This window comes from Patella vulgata, chromosome 6, assembly GCF_932274485.2.
Source record: "Patella vulgata chromosome 6, xgPatVulg1.2, whole genome shotgun sequence".
In the NCBI taxonomy this organism is placed as follows: Eukaryota; Metazoa; Mollusca; class Gastropoda; family Patellidae; genus Patella; species Patella vulgata.
Window position 1 is genome coordinate 23,175,825 of NC_065884.2, and position 19,443 is coordinate 23,195,267.

At 36.5% G+C, this 19,443-nt stretch overlaps 1 protein-coding gene across 1 annotated transcript in view; it reads right to left on the reverse strand.

Moving 5' to 3' along the window:
* Positions 1-19,418, reverse strand: part of LOC126824760 (golgin subfamily A member 3) — a 35,181-nt gene extending 15,763 nt beyond the window's left edge. The window contains exons 1-7 of the mRNA XM_056101614.1: positions 19,290-19,418; positions 11,893-12,123; positions 10,753-10,949; positions 10,334-10,544; positions 9,916-10,055; positions 2,562-6,815; positions 1,282-1,513 (exon numbers count right to left, since the gene is read on the reverse strand). Coding sequence (XP_055957589.1) covers positions 1,282-1,513; positions 2,562-6,815; positions 9,916-10,055; positions 10,334-10,544; positions 10,753-10,949; positions 11,893-12,085 — 5,227 coding nt within the window. The 5' untranslated portion in view covers positions 12,086-12,123; positions 19,290-19,418. The remainder of the gene's footprint in view (positions 1-1,281; positions 1,514-2,561; positions 6,816-9,915; positions 10,056-10,333; positions 10,545-10,752; positions 10,950-11,892; positions 12,124-19,289) is intronic.
* Positions 19,419-19,443: the final 25 nt, after the last annotated feature.

The window sequence follows — 19,443 nt, forward strand, 5'->3', positions numbered from 1 at the left end:
ATTTGAGAACGAACGGCGGCCATTTTGTCTGTCAATTTCGGGCCAATTTCCACGAAATTCGAACTCAGCCATCCTTAGGGTGTAACGGTGATATAATTGAACGTTTTTTTTAAATCGGATAAAAATTATGACTTCTATAGGGTCCACAAGCTAAAAACGCGATTTTTCGTACAATCAGGAGCCATAATTCAGGAAGTTACTGTCCGATATGCGCGAATATCGAAAGGAACTGAGATCTTTGGGTTATAAACTTACATTTCAAGTTTCAACAAAATCGGATAAAAATTGTGACCTCTATAGGGTCCACAACCTTGATATACCAAATTTTTACGCTATTTGAGAACGAACGGCGGCCATTTTGTCTGTCAATTTTAGGCCGATTTTCAGGAAATTCGAACTCAGTCGTCCTTATGGTGTAACGGTTATATAATTATACGTTTTTTTAAATCGGATAAAAATTATGACCTCTATAGGGTCCACAAGCTAAAAACAAGATTTTTCGTACAATCAGGGGCCATAATTCCGGAAGTTACGGTTCGATGTGCGCGAATATCGAAAGGAACCGAGATCTTTGGGTTATAAACTTACATTTCAAGATTCAACATAATCGGATAAAAATTGTGACCTCTATAGGGTCCACAAGCCAAAAACGTGGTTTTTCGTACAAACAGGGGCCATAATCCATGAAGTTTCGATCCGATACATGCCAATATCGAAAGCAGCCGAGATCTTTTGGAGATACACCTATATTTCAAGTTTTGTTAAAATCGGATAAGAATTGTGACCTGTAGAGTGTCCACAAACAAATTGTGGACGGACGGACGGACAGACGGACAGACAGACAGACAGACGTCAGGACGTCTGAACGGACAGGGGCGACGGCATAATACGTCCACATGAAAATGTGGGCGTATAAAATAAACGAATGCAGGGAACAAGCCTCTGTGATTATATCATTATTACATTATAATATATTTATCTATATAATTGTTATTATCATAGAACAGCACTTTAGTTCAACAGATTTTCCCTCAATTTTTTTTATTAGACATAATTAAAAAATAAAAAGAATTTCATCTTTGACAGCATCATTTATACAAAGTGGTAAAATTCTTTTCTAAAATGCAACCTTGGATTTCAATATCGATTATTAATTGTATGATTATACTTTATAAACGAGGATGTTTGGTACATGTATATAGATTTCATAATTATCATGTTTCATTGAAATATTAATCAATAACATGTAATGATTAAATCTGTTTCACCCACAATACAAACCTTCTAATCTTCCTCTTTCTTTTTCTAAATCTAAAGCCAACTGTTTATTTAGTTCTTCAGTTTTTATAGCTTCTGTCTGTTCTTGTTTAGACAGATCTAATTCTTCTACAACTGTAGCTAATTGTTGTTGTAGTTCTATTATTTCAGCATTTTTAGATTCTTGTAAAGCCAGTAGGTAATTCTCTAATTCTTTTATTTTCACTTGTGCAGCATTTAATTCACTTTCTATGGACTAATAGTAAGAAAGGCGCTCATTTGTATGAGTAATTGAATGGACTTTACGTCTCATCAAAACAATACTTTGGTCATTTTGAGACTAACATATGGTATTATTTTTATCTCAGTGGTTAAATGTACAATGGTTGGGTGGGGATGACGTTATTAAAGTGTGTGTGAATTATGAAATGAAATGAAATGGGGTTTAACGTCCTACTGTTCTGCTCCTATGCTGGGCTAATGAAGACGGGCATACGCCATACAGTGTGCTATCGTCTACTCTTATATCGAATTCCAACTGCCAAGGGATCTTTTACGTGCATTTCAATGTATACACGAGACCTCGTTTTTTGTCTCATCCTAAGGACTAGACAGCCGTTCTTGTCAGGCCCTCTGTCCTGCATCACTGACAAGGGAGAATCACGCCGGAAAATCTGGATGAACTTTCTCGGCCAAAGAAGGGATCGAACACCCGACCTCCAGGCTAGCGAGCCAGTGTCTTACCCACTTAGTCACGTGATCCCCCGTGTGAGTTATGGAAATTATGCCTGGACAGCAGTTTTTTTGTCTACTTTTCATTAAATTTCAACTGTCAAGGGTTCTTTTATGTGCTCGCTAATGTATACACAGTTTAACTACTGTATTTCATCCCATCTGAACAACTAGACCCACTTTTCTTGTCAGCCCGCATGCACCACCATTGACACATGAGAACCGGGGCCGTGCCAGGATCCAAACCCAGGACATTCTAGTTGAGAGGCAAGTACCCTACAATTTGACCATATTGGCCCTTCTATTAATAAATGGGTGATTTAGACCAATTACAGTATTGTGTTTATACAATACTATCAAGCAAATAGACATCCTAACATAAAATATCCACAGTATCTATATCACTGACTTTTGCAACCTACGAGTAAACTTCCCAAACAATTTTTATAAATACTTTTTCAATGGAGAAATCAACAATACTTTTGGGTTTTCTTAGTTTTTGTTCAGTTCAAACATTATGCAAAAACAAAAATTATGCATATAGATTATATTATCTAATAAATAATACTGACCAGAATTTGATTTCTGAACTTTTGTTGGTTTTCTGTTGTACTTTGTTTATATTTCTCCTGTGTCTCCACAAGTTCTCTTTCAAGTTGTTGTTTCTCAGCCAAAGTTTCGTGTAATTTTGTACTTAAAGCTTCAACATTTTCATTAAAAGTTGTCTGACGGTCAGTAAGTTCATTCTGAACTGCTAAAAGATTATCATTAAGTTTAGAAATGATCTCCTTAGCTTCTGTACGATGGAATGCCAGGTTATCTTCAAGATTCACCATTTTTGAGTTTAGATTAGCATTTTGAGTCAAAAGTTCTTCATATTTATCATTAGAAACACCTTCAATAATAAAAGTTTTCTGCTCATTGACACCCTGAAGTCTTTGCTCCACAGTAAGATCCACTGTACTCTGCTGTACAGATAAAGAACTAGTTCTTTGATCAACCTTTGGTAGCTGACTAGAAAGTTGATTGTAAATAGAGCCACCATCAGTTTTATCAGATAATTCAGTAACTGAAGAATCTTTTAACTGCACATCCATGACAACATCAGGAATATCAGTCTGGTTTGCAGCTTCAGTTGTATCTATAAAAGTTGCTGTTTCTTGTGTCTTTTGGGAAACTGTTTTGACATCAGGCTTATTCTCAATGCTAGTTTGGGTGAAAGACTCAGTTGACTGTTGCTTTTCAGTGGTAGCACTATCTGCATTTGAAACAAATGTTTGTGCAGATGCTTCCACAGTCAAACATTTTTGTATAGTTGAAGTTTGGCTCTCCATATCTGTCTGGACCAATCTTTCTGTATTGATGGATGCATCTTCACAAATGATTTTGGTTTGTGGCTCTACTTGAATTTGTACGGTTTGTGTAGCAGTTTCAGTGTTTGGATGTCTTTTAATAACATCTAATTCAGAAGCAGCAGTTTCATTTGATGTTTGAATTGAGGAGTCAGCAGATTCAACCACGATTGTTTGACTGTAGATATCTTTTTGTTCCATTTTGTCAGTGTTCATCGATGTGTCTGTTGAAATTATCTTTGGTATTTTTAAATCACCAGCAGATTCATCAGTAGATTGGGTAGAAAACTCACAGGAAGATAGCTCGATAACACCATCACTACCAGTCACTGAAGTCTGTACTGAGGATTCTACTGAAGCTTGTTTTTCTACATGTATGTGTGTAGTTTGACTTTGATTATCTATTTGTTTTATCATCTCAGTATTAACTGATACATCTTCAACGACTGTTTCTTCTTTCTTGGTTTCTTCAAGGGTCTGTGTAAAGGCCTCAGTTGCTGGTGGCTTTTCTAAGGTATCACTACTGGAAGAAGTTGCTTCAATGGATGTTTGCACAGAAGAATCTACAGATAGTTGTTTTTTAACTTCTGTAGTCTGACTTTGGATGTCTTTTAGTTCTGGTGCTTCAGTGTTAACAGATACATGTTCCAGAGTTGGCTTAGGTTCAAAATCTGAATATGTGCTTTCAATTGTTTGTGTAAATGTTTCCGTCAACAAATTATTCTCTGCACCATTTACTTCAGATACAGACATTTCAACAGTTGCTTGTACTGAACAATCCACAGACGGACATTTTTCTAATTCTGTGGTTTGACTCTGGATATGTTTTTGCTGCAACAAATCAGTATTTACAGACACATCCTCACACACTACATTAGGTTCATTTGTTGTTTGAATTTTACTGTCTACAAGTTGAACAGTCTCTGTATTAACAGATGATTCAATCTGATCTGGTTTTGACTCCCTTACATCTACGGTTTGCATATCAACATCTTTCTGTTCAATTTTTACAGTGTTCACAGATATTTCTTGAACATTAGTATTTGTTGTAGCCTCTTCCATTTCAGTCACACGTGTATGGGTCAGATCTGTTTGCTGTTCTTGTGCTAAGACTTCTATATTTGCTGCGTTTTGAGGCTTTTCTTCAGCTACTTGGACTTCTTTATCTTGCATATCATTAGAGGTGATCAAAGCTTCTTCTTGAACGCTTTTGGTATCAATGTGCTGCACAAGGTGAGCGTCCTCTTTTCTGTTGAGTTCCTCTTGTAACTGTTGTTGCACCACCACCAGCCTTGATTTAGTTTCCTGTAACTCTTCCTGCAACTGAACTTCTTTAGCTTTCTGATCAGCACTTCTTCTCTCCCCAGTTTCTACAATATCTGATATTTGCTTCTTCAATTCTTGTATCTGTGATTCCAACATGGACTTTTGGACTTGGATTTCATTTAACGCCGATGCTTTAACATCATAGTCTTGATGGATTGTATCATAGCTCCTTCTTTTAATCTCTAATTCCTTTTTTGCTTTTTCTAGTTCAACATGATATTCATTCTTCTCTGTTTTCACAGTCTCCAATTCATTAACCTTTTTACTTAGATCTTGTCTCATTTGTTTAAAGCTTGTCTGAACTTTTCCCAAGTTTGACTTCAGAACATCAAGAGCATTATCAACTGCTGCCTTTTCTTTCAAAGCTCCATTTAGTGCTATTTCTGCTGTTGCCTTCTCTTCCTTTAATTTCAAAATCTCTGTATCTTTTGCAAATATACCATTTTGAAAAGCTTTTAATTGGGTTTCCACTTCAATCATCTTTTGGTTTAGTTCCTCAACAAGACCATCTTTTTCATTTATCTTTTCTTGGGACAGGGTTAACTTTTTCTCCAAATCAATCTGTTTATTTTCAAGATTTAAGATGTGTATTTGTTTTTTCTTTGCATCTCCTTGGGCTCTTTCTAATTGAGATTCTAGGTCAACAGTAGCTTGCATCAAATAGGCTAATCGACTGTGTTCATCTTCCACAGTTTTACATTGTGAATTAAATGAGTCTTCAATCAGATTCTTTTCTCCTTGCATTTCTCTAAAAGCTGCTTCCCTGTCCATCATGTCAGTTTGAATCGCTTCTAAATGCTTTGCTAACAATTCCTTTTCTTTTAAAGCTCTTTGTTGAGATTCAGTTAATTGCTGTCTGAGTTTTGTGTTGTCCATTTTTAACCTTTCAACTATCGAACACTGTGAAACACTTTGTGCTTGTATTATTGTCAGTTCTTTTTGCAAGCTACACCTAACCTCATGAGCTAGTTGCAATTGTTGCTGGTACCATTCTTTTGCATTAATCAGTGCAGTGAGATCACTTTTTGAAATTTCAGCATCAGCATCAGCTTCAGATTTTGCCTGTAGAGTATTCTGCACCTCAACATAAAGTTCAGCAATCTTATTTTTTAAAGCTTGTATTGTCATTTCCTTGGCAGACAAGGTGTCTCGTAATTCTTTCATTCTTATATGAAGCTTATCCATAGCATCTTGAGTGACCTGTAGTTCTGTTTGTAAAATTTTTGATTCTTGTGCTTTTTCATCTAATTGTCTTTGAGTTTCTGCCATGGAATCTTCTAGTTGTTGTCTAGACTGTCTTAACATCTCCAAATCTGCCTTCAAAGCTGCTTTTTTATCATCGTTTTCAGGTTTGATCTTGGACAACAGTTTGAGTTTCAGGGATGCTAATTGTGCTTGAAGTTCTGCTCTTTCCTGCAGGTTTGTGTTGGATTCCTGTGTGAGAACTTCAAGCTGACCTTCAAGCCTTGCTTTATCACGTAAAACAGTATCTAACTGATTTCGAATAACCTTACTGTTTTCATCTGTAGAAATATGAGGTGCTGGTCTTGGCATTTTAGTGAAAGTAAAAGAGGGTTTTGGAATATTGGTAAAAAGTGGCCCTAACGGTGGGAGAACAAATTCTGTTTTAGATGATTCTTTCCCATTTGGGGTTGAGGTATAAGGTTTATCCAGTCCTATTCCTGAATCCTCTCTCTGTGGTGCATTCTGTACAATGTCATCACTGATTTTTTCAGGGGACTGGAATTCTGCGAGATCAACATTTTTCACTGGTGGAAGGGACTGAAGAAATGTCTGGGTGTCTGTGACTTGATATTGCTCAACCAGTTTCTCTCTTGATTTTTTCTTTGTAATCTTATCATGAATATTTTTATTGATTTGTCCCCCAGAAGAATCTTTAGGTTTGACATTTTGTTTTTCTTTTTCGGTTTTCTCTTTACTTCCAGACTTCTCTTTGGTTACTGACAAATCATGTGCTGGTATGCGGATTAACTCCCTTGGTGAGATGCTGTCATAAGACTTATCTAAGTCCACAGAACTGGTATCAATTTCAAGCCTTGGAGGATTTTTAGAAATGGCCCCGCTGGGAAAAAATGGTGGCTGATCTGGTTGTTTAGGTGTTCCACTGTCAGTGTTTGGTGACATCATCTGAAATACAACAAACAAATAATAATTAATAATAATACATTACCTTATTGTTCTTATTGTTGTGGATTGCGCTATAATAGTTCAAAAATAGATAATACAAAATGAATACATTGAAAACTTCATTCAAATTACTTTATTCTGAGCCAAGTAATCACTTTTTGTATTTTTGACAAGATGTATGCATTGATTGTTCATTATTGTAATCACGGTACTGGTATATTCAAGGCTTAGCCTTGCTTTTCCATTTTTAAAATAAATCATTAATAGCCGAAATGTTCTAATCTAGTTAAAATATAGAGCATCCGATTGATTATGGTCTTGTCATGTTAATAATTAATAATTTATATAACATTTAAGGCCTAAAGAAAGACACACAATAGGCAAATTTAGTTCTTGTCTTGAACTAATCTTTAATCTTTATATACTATTCAAAAAAAGTAGGGGATATTTGATTTTTAAGTGTTATTAAAGTCACCTAATGAAACTGACGAAGAAACAAATGACAAAATGAAATGAAGTTCACATTCATCGATTTATTCCAAATGATCGTTAGACTAAGTAAGGCACAGACTGACCATTATAAGGGTAAAATGATACCCGGGGTCAAACAGCAAAGTTACCACAGCATCACAACCAAGTCAGTAACGGGTAAATCCTCCTCTGTTTGCCAAACAAGCATTGATTTGACGTGGCATACTCCTAATGAGACGTCTAAGGTCATTTTGGTCCAGATTGTCCCATTCCTGTTGCAACGCAGCAGCAAGTTCTTGGACATTGGCAGGACGTTGTTGACGTTGACGTAACCTCTGTCCAAGCATGTCCCAGACATGCTCGATGGGGGAGAGGTCGGGACTCAGTGCTGGCCAAGGTAATGTGGTGATGTTCTGTTGTTGGAGGTAACCTCTAACGATCCTGGCCCTGTGACATCTTGCGTTGTCATCCTGGAAGATGAAACGGCGGCCATGACGTCGTGTGAACGGCACAACATGGACTGCCAAGATGTTGTCCCGGTAGTACTGGCCTGTAACACGCCCTGCAACAACATGTAAAGCCGTTCTTCCAGCAACAGTGATGCCTCCCCACACCATAACAGAACCACCCCCAAATCGATCATGTCTGATGACGTTAACGTCTTGGAAGCGCTCGTTTCGACGACGCCACACCCTCCTACGTCTGTCCCAAAAATCAACAGTGAACCTTGACTCATCTGAAAACATCACATTGCTCCAGCGTCGATTATCCCAGTGTTGACGATCCCTACACCAACGACGTCTTGCCTGAATGTGATGATCTCTCAAACAAGGGATCACGCGAGGACGTCGGGCGCGAAGGTGACCCCTATGCAGTCGATTCCGAATCGTCTGGCCACTCACTCTCACACCAGTGTCTGTTTGAAGACGAGCGCTGATCTGATTTGCTGTGATGACACGATTTCTCAAGGCCAAGGTACGGATAAATCGATCCTGGGCTTGAGTTGTCGCCCTTGGTCGACCTGAGCGTGGTCTGTCCTGTACAGATTGTGTATCACGGTATCTGGACCATAGCCTGCTTATGACAGACTGAGAAACATTCATCGTCTGCGCCACAACCGCCTGTGTTGTGCCGATCTGTAGCATGCCAAGGGCACGTAACCTTTCATTTTGGGTAAGCCGACGCATATCAAAATTTGTTTTCTGGTCACTAAAACAATTAAACTGATGTTTCCACCCTGGAATTCAATGCCACAATGACTGTAACATTCAAAGTCAGAGTCGTGCAAATCTTGGGTTGGACCCCCATGATGATCCCAAGCATCACCTGCATTCCATGCGGTAGCTATTGGTGCGTTTGGGCGTCACATGTAACTGGAAATGTTTCTTCTGTTAGGTTCTATAGTGACTTTTTTCGTAGTCATTTGCATATTTTAGTATTATGCCCCCAAAATCAAATATCCCCTACTTTTTTTGAATAGTTTATATTTGACTTTTAGTCTAGCTTTAAATAATTCAGATCATTTTTGTCAGGGAATACAATTCCATCATACACTTACTAAATTTGTTTACCGGTAACCATTTGTGCACTGTTTTTAGTGCCACTGCAGTCAAGATACGATATGCATTACGTTTCAGGGGCTACGATACGATTTGCATCACGATTCATAACTAGGTCAATTTTTACCAAGAAAACAACAGGATAAATGAATAATTGACATTTTTAGTCCTGCATATGTCATAGAAATAAAACTGTTTTATATCACGATATTGATGTGGATCAAAGTAAGGACCAAAACAATTTAAGAGTGTTTGTGTACCTATGGCTAATGTGTGGTGTGGATAATTAAGAGTGACAGGTTATTTACTAGAGTGACAAAAAACATAAAAAAGAATTGTGAATAAATAATCGATTCAGCATCTTGCGATTCAATACATGATTCAGGACAAGGTGAATCGTGATACATCCATTTAATGATATATCGTGCCAGCACTGATTGTTTTCATAACAAAAATTAATGAGGAAACTGGACAGTTTCACCACTTGGTAAAAAAAAAAAAAAACTGGTATAGATTTGACACATCAACTGGAATGCTCTGATTAGATTGTTTAAAAAATATGACACAAATATGAAAGATGTAAAATTTGTATTGATTATCAATGCTTGTATATTTCATAGATGTGTCTAAGGCCATTTTGAATTTGATATTATTCAAACTTAATTAAACCTATTTTTTTGGTAAAAGTAGTAATGCATCTTTAAGTCTTTGCAGGGCATTAGGGATTCAACAATATAATATGTTTACAAATTATGCACTTTATATAGAGATTATTGATATTTTCATTACAGATAATAAACCGCAGTGGTCCAGTCAGTTAAGCACTGGTTCACAAAAAAGGAGGTCCGGTGTTCGATCCTAATGTTGGCCAAGAAAGGTCCTCAAGTTTCCCCCTTAATAGTGGTGCAAGGAGGGAGTTTAGTCGACTGGATAAAAAAAGGTTCTGTGTACATATTGGCGTGCACGTAAAAGAAACCGCTATCCAGGCTAAATAAACTTTATAGCACGGTCCAGAAAAATAAGAAGTTAAACCCCACTTCATTTCATTACGGATAATAATTAAAACAAACCTGTTCAGAATGTAGACTAGATGTTTCTGATAATGATGACACACTGCCATTACTTTCGGATTCTAGACGTAATTTTCTCTCTGCCTCCGCTACAATCTGTGCTACTACATCAGGAGGAGCTGGAGTGATGTTACTATTACCTATAACAAATAATATTAATTAGATTTTTTGGAAAAAAGTCTGCAAGAATCCTTTGATTACAAAAAATATTTTATGGAAAACTGAGCTACAAGATTTATTGAAATATTTCAGAGTTTATGTACAGAATCTTGGCATGATCAAATGTCTAATAAGTGGCAGTGAATTTTGCTGCATTTCAAAGAATTTGCAAGAATCTTCCAAGTTTCTGATTTAAGTATGACAGAACCCTTGCACCTGACAATCCAACCCATGTATTAACCAAAATAAAAGAACCTACCAATAACAGTTCTCTGTAAATGTAGAGCTTCAGCTACCGTGTCAAAAGAAGAATCAAGTACAGGTGTATGTACAAGTCCTTGTTGATCAGTATTAGTTTCCATTTCAGTTGGCATGGTTGTTTTCAGGGATGTTGTTAGAAATGTTCTGATTTTTCTTTTCTTTTTGGTAAAAGGTATATGCTGGTTGGCAGCTAATGAATTAGATGATATCTGTAATACAAGATGTAAATATTAACCATACTGGACAACAAATTAAAGTAACAAAATTACTACATTGTATATGGATTGTTCTGTATGTGTCTTGCAGTTCAGTTTTATTACATTTAAAAATGTTTGTTTGGTCTTGTTGTACAGTTTCTACATTGTCTAATATTAGTAATATACCTCTACTATTACATGTACCGGTCGTATACATTACCTTTGCTATTGTAGAGATATCAGTTACAATTGGTTCATGTTTTGCTTGTGATGTAAAATTAACATCAGCATTTATAACAAAATCATCAAGTGATGTACTGGGTGATGCACCAGTATAATTATACCAATCTGTTCTAGATGTTTTTACTACTCCACTTCTACTAGGAACCTGAATACCTACAGCCTGGGTAGTAAAATCTGCAACAAAAAAAAGCAAAACAATATAGATGAGAACAGTAGTACACTTAGTCGTAATAATTTCACGTCAAAGTCAATCCAAAGCTATTATTATACTTTATAGTCAATAACACAGGTTATCATGTGCAGTTTACAATAAGTTCCTAAATTCCTTAATGTGTAGATGCCTGGATAACCATGTTTTATACATGCCAACTGTATCCATTTAATCTTTAAATTTTAAAAACTTGTGAGTGTTCTAATCCATTTAAATCTCGGCCATACGATGGTCTAGATAGTTGATTATAGTTTTGTCATGTTAATAAAAGTCTAAATAATAATTAACATTTATAGCCAAAAGAAAATCTGCAATAGGCAGATTTAGATCTTTAAAGTCACAGTTTATACTGTATTCTATGTCTGTTTACCAAAAGGGAAGTTAATATTTCTTGCAAATTAAAGGGCATTATGGAAGATTAGATAAAGAGCTGGCAGTTCTCACTATAACAGTTGAAAAATAGATAATGTAAAGGGAATATGCTGAAAATTTCAGTCAAATTGCTCCACCCTGAACCGAGATATTAACAATTGAATTTCAGGCCTAGCCTCGATCATCATTACTAAAGTTGGTACGATAAAGAACACAGTCTCGATTATCCATTTTTGCATTTAATCATCAATGGGTGTTGAGCAGCAGATTGGGTTCAAAGATATCAGCGAGAGTTGATTAAGGTCTTTTCATGTTAATAAATGTCTAATTAATAGTTTATATAACATATCAGGTCTAAAGAAAGACCTGCAATAGGCAGATTTAGCTCTTGCATAATGTATGTTTAATGGGAGTTTTCTTGGTCAGTGTACAGTAAGAAGATATAGAATACAACTAAAGTATAAGTTGTTGCCTGTACTTCCCCTTTAACACTTAATAAAAAGATTCAATTTAAACTAAATGCCTTAAGCTTACCTAGACTACAAGTTGTATATTTAACATTCTGATAATCATTTCTATAGATGTTAGTTGCAGGTTCTTTTTCATCAGATCTCTTTGAGTCGTAGTTACAGTTTATAACAGCATCAAACGAATCGAATAGTTGATTAGGATTTTCTTCACCCTCTTTAAATGTGACTTGCTGTAGAGTCAATTTAAATGGCTCCATATAAAATGTGAACAACTACCATTCTCTTTCACCTGCACCTGAATCAGTAAATAGCCATGTTATAAGAACAAAAATCAATACATCAACACTTAGTCTGTAACACCCAGTCATCTACAATATAATGAATCTGTAGCCTACTCAATGTATGTATAGAGAAACAGATTTTTAATAAGCTTTATAATGGTAGACAGTGAGGAAACGTACGGTCAATATAATTACTGCTCACATACTTGTACATGTGTACATATAGGTATACAATACTATACATACACTACAGGTTTTTTTGCAGTAGACTACTTTTTAGTGAAAGCCAATGTGTACACATGACCTCTGTTTTTCTGCCCATCCGAATGACTACACACTACTTTGCCAGCAGTTCTACAACCTACTCTTTTTTGAACTGAACTGTCAGGAGTTCTTTTACGTTATACCCCTGGTTTTCAGCCCATCCAAACAACTAAATAATGTACTTAGTCAATGAAGACAAAAGAAATGCTAAAACTCTAAGGGGCATTAAGTAAGATTAGTTAAAGAGCTGACAGTTCTTGCTATAATACGGTAGTTAAAAAAATATAAAATGGAAACTGAATATACATGTATGTTGAAAATTTCACTCTAAACTGAGATATTAGTGATTCAATATTAGGTTAGCCTCAAACATCATAACTAACTTTGGTGCGGTAATAAATCAAGTTTCGATTATCCATTTTGACATTAAATTTTAAATTATCCATCACAAAATGTATTTAAATCCACTAAATATCGCATGCTAACGATGGCATCAAGAGTTGATTATGATCTGAATAAGTTAGTTAATGTCTAATTAATAATTTAGATAACATTGCAGGCCTAAAGAAAGACTTGGAATAGGCAGATTTAGCTCTTGCATAATGCATGTTTAAGTGGTAATTTTGGGAAAAAATTGTTTAATCACATCAGAGTTCAAAGATAAATGAAATGAAATGGGGTTTAGAGCCCTACTGTTCTGCTCTTAGTGGGCTAATGAAGATGGGCATATGCCACACAGTGTGCTATGGGGGGAATTTTGCCCGGATAACGACGCCACATCCTACATTTATATCGAATTCTAAATCCCAAGGGATCTTTTTTACGTGTACGTCAATGTGTACATGGGACCTGGCATCCGAACGAACGACTACATATGGATTGTCTCTTTCCAGACCCTCTGTCCTGCACCACTGACACGCCGGAAAATTCTGATTGACTTTTTGGGCCAATGCAGGGACCTCAAGGTAAGCAAGCTAACATCTTAATCAAGGCCCACTTTTTCGAATAGTGTCTAATATAATCTGTGTTAATAGGTCTAATCGGTAACTAGCTAAGATTAGTACTTAGTTGACAAAGTTTGGCATTCTCAAAAGTCAGATTAGCTAATCTTACTCTTAGACTAGAATTTCTCTTCGTCAACAATTAAAATTAAGTTCCAAAATTTGATTGTAAATCAACCATTTAAATCACTGATTTTGTATAATCATTGATTAAAGATTTTTTGTTTATCATTGACGAAAGGGACTAGTTACCGGAAGTAGATTACAGAAGTTGACATTGTGTTTGAGAACCGTGTTTCCCAACTTGAGGTTCAAAGGGATCATCGCCTGTCCAACCTCGTGGATTTTCTCCAGGTCCTCCGGTTTCCTCCCACTGCTAAAGACCCCAACCCCATTTCTCTCTCTAAAGGGATAATTAGAGTATGAAATTTTTGGTATTGTAGAAATTTTTAGTGAATTTCAGTAGTTATTATCCATCACATTCCCAGAAATGACCTACATGTAGTTGAGTTTACAAAGTAAATTAGAGTATGAAATATTTTGTATTGTAGAATTTTTTAGTAATGGAACAGTGAATTTCAGTAGTTGTTATCCGTCACAGTTCCCACAAGCGACCTAGTTGAGTTTACAACGGGGAGGTGCGGAGGTGTAATTGTCTTGACTACAATAGAAAATTCTCTCGGATTAGTCGGATTAACATCCAAATTTATCATTATTTGTCAATTTTGTATAAATTTGCAATATACATGTATCTATTTACATCCCGGATTTTAACAGAGTCTCAGAAACAAAAGTGTTTGTATGAAATTTAAGCACCAAAATATATAAGAATGGTGTATTTAACTTGTCTCAAAATTTCAGTTCAAAATAATGAGTCCTTTATACGTCAACATCAAAACCGCTTATCCGGATACGTAACTCTTTTAAGGGTTCAATTCAATTTTTTTTTTCGTTGGGTGACCTGATAATCTATTGCCGTTCCTTCAGAGATGTACATGTACATGTATGACCCATGTGCTGTACTTGATAACGAAAGGTATATATCACTTACACGTTATTTTTATAAAATAAAAGTATAATATTATTTGGGACACCGGTCTCCATTTCCAGATGAAGACTGACTGGTTTAAGTTGTCTGAAAACGTATCACGTATATTGAGTTAGTTGCTCGGCCCAAAGGTAGAGGATTTTAAGGACTTTTAACTTTTAACACAAAATTAATCAGTTTTATTCTCAAAAATATAGTTGCGATTGGCCCTTTAAATAAGACTCCCGACATAGGCCGGTCACCTGGAAGATGAAAATGTAATTATCTATATATATATTTGTGACTGTCGTTTGTCTGTCTGTCTGTCTGTTCGGGGTTGGCGGCTACACTAGGTCTACCCCGAGTCTGAAATTTGGGGTATAGGGTTAGCTCGGACCGGGGAGTAACATAGGCCAGGTGGCGTTAGTCTACCACTTCTGGTTTCGGAGTTATGACCCCCGAGCGAAGCCGGTCTGTTTGGGGTTGGCGGCTACACTAGGTCTGCCCCGAGTCTGAAATTTGGGGTATAGGGGTAGCTCGGACCGGGGAGTAGCATAGGCCAAGTGGCGTTAGTCTACCACTTCAGGTTTCGGAGTTATGACCCCCGAGCGAAGTCTGTCTGTTCGGGGTTGGCGGCTACATCTGGCCCGAGTCTGAAATTTGGGGTATAGGGGTAGCTCGGACTGGGGAGTAACATAGGCCAGGTGGCGTTAGTCTACAACTTCCGGTTTCGGAGTTATGACCCCCGAGCGAAGTCTGTCTGTTCGAGGTTGGCGGCTACACTAGGTCTGCCCCGAGTCTGAAATTTGGGGTATAGGGGTAGCTCGGACCAGGGAGTAACATAGGCCAGGTGGCGTTAATCTACCACTTCCTGTTTCGGAGTTATGACCCCCGAGCGAAGCCGGTCTGTTCGGGGTTGGCGGCTACACTAGGTCTGCCCCGAGTCTGAAATTTGGGGTATAGGGGTAGCTCGGACCAGGGAGTAACATAGACCAGGTGGCGTTAGTCTACCACTTCCGGTTTCGGAGTTATGACCCCCGAGCGAAGCCGGGTATCCTGCTAGTCATTTTTAAAAAAGTTGTTCGCATCACCCCGCTTGGCATGTCATTATATAACATAAATTGTGTCTATTTCATGTTTCGATGGAATTTAATTGGTCGTTTAGATACTGCTTTTGCAATTTCTATACATACAACTGAGTGCCAATTACATAAAATTTCATGAGATATATTAAATATAATATCGTTTATTATATAAAAACATGAACAGTATATTTGTAATTATAAAGCTTCAAAGACCTAAAATACAATTATTGAGTTTGCTCCGCTTTGAACTTGGCTGTTTTTCATTTCTTACATCTCTTTGTTGGAAATATTGTGTGAACATATGAAACTGCAACAAAGAATGTAACAAACTCTTTAAATGCAACGAATGTCATTTCTAGTCGACTTTGCCTTGTGTTTTTTTCACTACATAATTGATTGAAAGTGTCAACAAATATGCTGTCCTCGATACGCTCAACGAGACCTTGGTTTGGCTGAACCCCACCCCTAATGAAAAATCCTACCCTTGGAGGGGGGGGGGGGCAGTCACAAACAAGGAGGGCCGCAGACTTTTTATATATATAATTAATGGCAGACAGCTTAAGTTGAGCTATATGAAGAATGTGTGTGAATTATGGAGAAAGGGGGAAAGTATGGTGTCAAAAAAAAAATAAAGGGAGCTTAGTGGGCAAGATGTTGCCTAACCAGCACTAATCTAATTTCGAAAATATGGGCCAAAGCCACCATGGTTCCCAGACTTCAAAGAACACTGACAACTGAAAATATAAGGAAAGTAGGTAGTTACATGTAAATCTGCATATTATACTGAGATGTACAAATAAATTAAAACCAAAATGAGACTAAGATTCAATCTTCATAAAACTGTACCCAAATAAAATCCTCTAGTCTTTACATAAATAATCTAATTCATATGAGTTTTGGTGATGACACAGAGCCTAAACAAACTTCATGATAAAACATATCTTATGAAAGCAGGAAATTTGATCGTGGTACACACAATGTATCAATATAAATGGTTAGGTTTAAATCTTTTTTTTTTTTAACTCAACCTAGATGTACATGAATGTATGTATGATAAAATGAGGTGAGTTTAACACTCTACTTTGCTGCACCAAAGCACATCAATAACACAGAGTATACTAACTCCTTGCTTGATGCCTTAATTTTCGGAGAAAATAATTACCAGGTTTTTTTGGTTTTTCATCTCAATGACAACTTTCTTAACTACCTAATGTTTTTTATAATTCTTTTAAAACGAGAGCATTTTACAATAGACTAAAGTAATCAAGAGCAATAATCCGTAAATTTTAATTGGACTCTATGAATGCCTACTAAAATAAAAAAAAAATGCCAATAACCGATCTGTATTTTGCAAACTATTATTGTCATTTATATCTCATAGGGTTCCAGAAACATTGTAGGCCTACAAGATATCAACACTTTGAATCAAAAATGCACACAAAACAATCTAAAGATGCTGAGAAAAGTACAGTATCCCCGGCCACTTTGTTTATTGACACGGTAATGCTTGAACTGGAGAGTGGACTGACAGAGATTATAGATCACAGTCCCTGTGGATTGAACTGTGTAAGCTTCAGCTTATAGTATTATCATGTTATTCAGATCCTCTCAATAATTTGGGACAAATGTTGGCTGAGTGTTAGAAACTATAGGCCCTGTTAATAGGGAATAATTCCAAACTGCCTACGGTGGAGATGTCTTCTCCAACTTTTTAGAGTTTGAAAGGCATTAAGCAATATTAAATTAAACATAATATCTGTAAAAAAATCAAAAAAATCCCATTGATAGCTTTTCAATTTCAACTGTAACATACTGACTCACTGCATTAACATTTATTATGTGCTCTGTGACTAACTTAAACATACATTATGCAAGAGCTAAATCTGCCTATTGCAGGTCTTTTTTAGGCCTGAAATGTTATCTAAAATATTAATTAGACATTAATTAACTTATCCAGACAATAATCAACTCTCGATGTCATCACTAGCCTGCGATATTTATTGGATTAGGTTCCGATTTGATGTTCGACTTCCATTCATGATTTAATCATGAAATGGATAATCAAGACTATATTTTTTATCGTACCAACTTTAGTAATGATGTTCGCGGCTAGGCCGAAAGTTCAATCGATAAAATCTCGGTTCAGAGTAGATCAAATTGACTGAAATTTTCAGCAAATTCCCTTTACATTATCTAGTTTTTAACTATTATAGTGAGAACTGCCAGCTCTTTATCTAATCTCCCATAATGTATCTTTAATTCTGGCATTGTTTCAAATAACAGCATTCGATCATTACCTTAAGAAAACATCACTCTACATGTAGCTAACATGCACTATAGTCTTCAACATTATTTCTGCCAAAGGTTTTATTTGGTACATGTAAATCAACATAATAATCTATCTATCAAAAAGAAGTTTGGATGTCAGCTGACTTCAGTACTTGCTCCGAAGAAGAGAAAACTTTACGAGAAATGTACTAGAAATTTTTTATCACACACACACCAGACTGGTAATTATCTCCCAATTGCAAATCACAGGATTTTATTTTGGCTTCAAATTATAAATAAATTATTATTCAGACATTTATTAACATAACAAGTCTTTAATCAACACTCTAGACCATCAGATGGTGCAGAATGCAGATGTAAACAGATTAAAATATGATCCCCATTTAATGATTTAAGTTAAAAATGGAGAAGTGAGGCTGAGTTGAGTCTTGATTAACAAGTGATGTTGCTATGATAATAAAAATTCAAAACTTCAAATTGTGATAATATTGCTCTGAATTAAGTAGGTCTAATTTGAATGAAATTTTTAATATGTTATTTTTGAATTATCTATTTTGGTACTAGTAATAACACCGGTATAGCAAGAAAGGCCAGCTCTTTATCTAAATCTTACACAATGCATCTTTAAATGGCGCTCATAGAGGATAGTGTAGGCCTACACGACCTTGTCAACTTATTTCAAAATTGTTGATTGGGTCTAAAATATTGGGATGTTAGGATTCCATATTTTCACAATAATATATAGCTATAAAATATACAATGTACAATAAAAAATGAGCAGGAATGCATCAATTCCTGTTGAATCCTCGATTTTACTTGCTCCGAACTGTGCTAATGAAGACGGGGAGTCACAGTGGATAAGTGGGTAAGACGCTGGCTCACTAGCCTGGAGGTGCACATAAAAGATCCCTTGACAGTTGGAATTTGATATGTGAGTAGGCCGCATAGCACACTGTATGGCATATGCCGGACATACGCCATACAGTGTGCTATGAAGGAAATTTTTGCCCAGACAGCGGCACTACAGCCTACTCTATATCGAATTCCACGGGACCTCGGTTTTCATCCCATCCAAACGACTAGACAGCTGTCCTTGTCAGGCCCTCCGTCCTGCATCACTGGCAAGGGGGAACCATGCTGGAAAATCTGGATGAACTTTCTCAGCCAATGCAGGGATCGAACACCCGATCTCCAGGTTTGCGAGCCAGCATCTTACCCACTTAGCCACAGTGACCACAGTCGCGAGCAAGTAAAATCAACATTCAACAGGCATTGCATTCCTGTTCATTTTTTATTGTATATTGTCTGGTAGCTAGGGCCTGGTGTATACGGATTGAAATTCAGAATCCTTCCTTCCTCAACTTCAAGCTTCTGTACATAAAAAATGACAAAGTATAAAGTTAAAGTTATTATTTTGTGGAAGTGTCACGGACGGTGTCATCACTTCAGGCAATGTTGATTAATTTTGAATACAGAAGATTCAAGAAATAATAAACCCTTGTAGTTTTACTCACCATTACTATTTATGCAGTATCATGATTTCTATCTTTTGGGGGAACTGTAAGTGTAAAATGATAATATTTTGGTAAACTTGTTAAGTTCCCTGCCAGATTAATCCCGTGTGGAAACGCGAGACTATCGCGTGGCAAATCATTCAATAGAGTGACT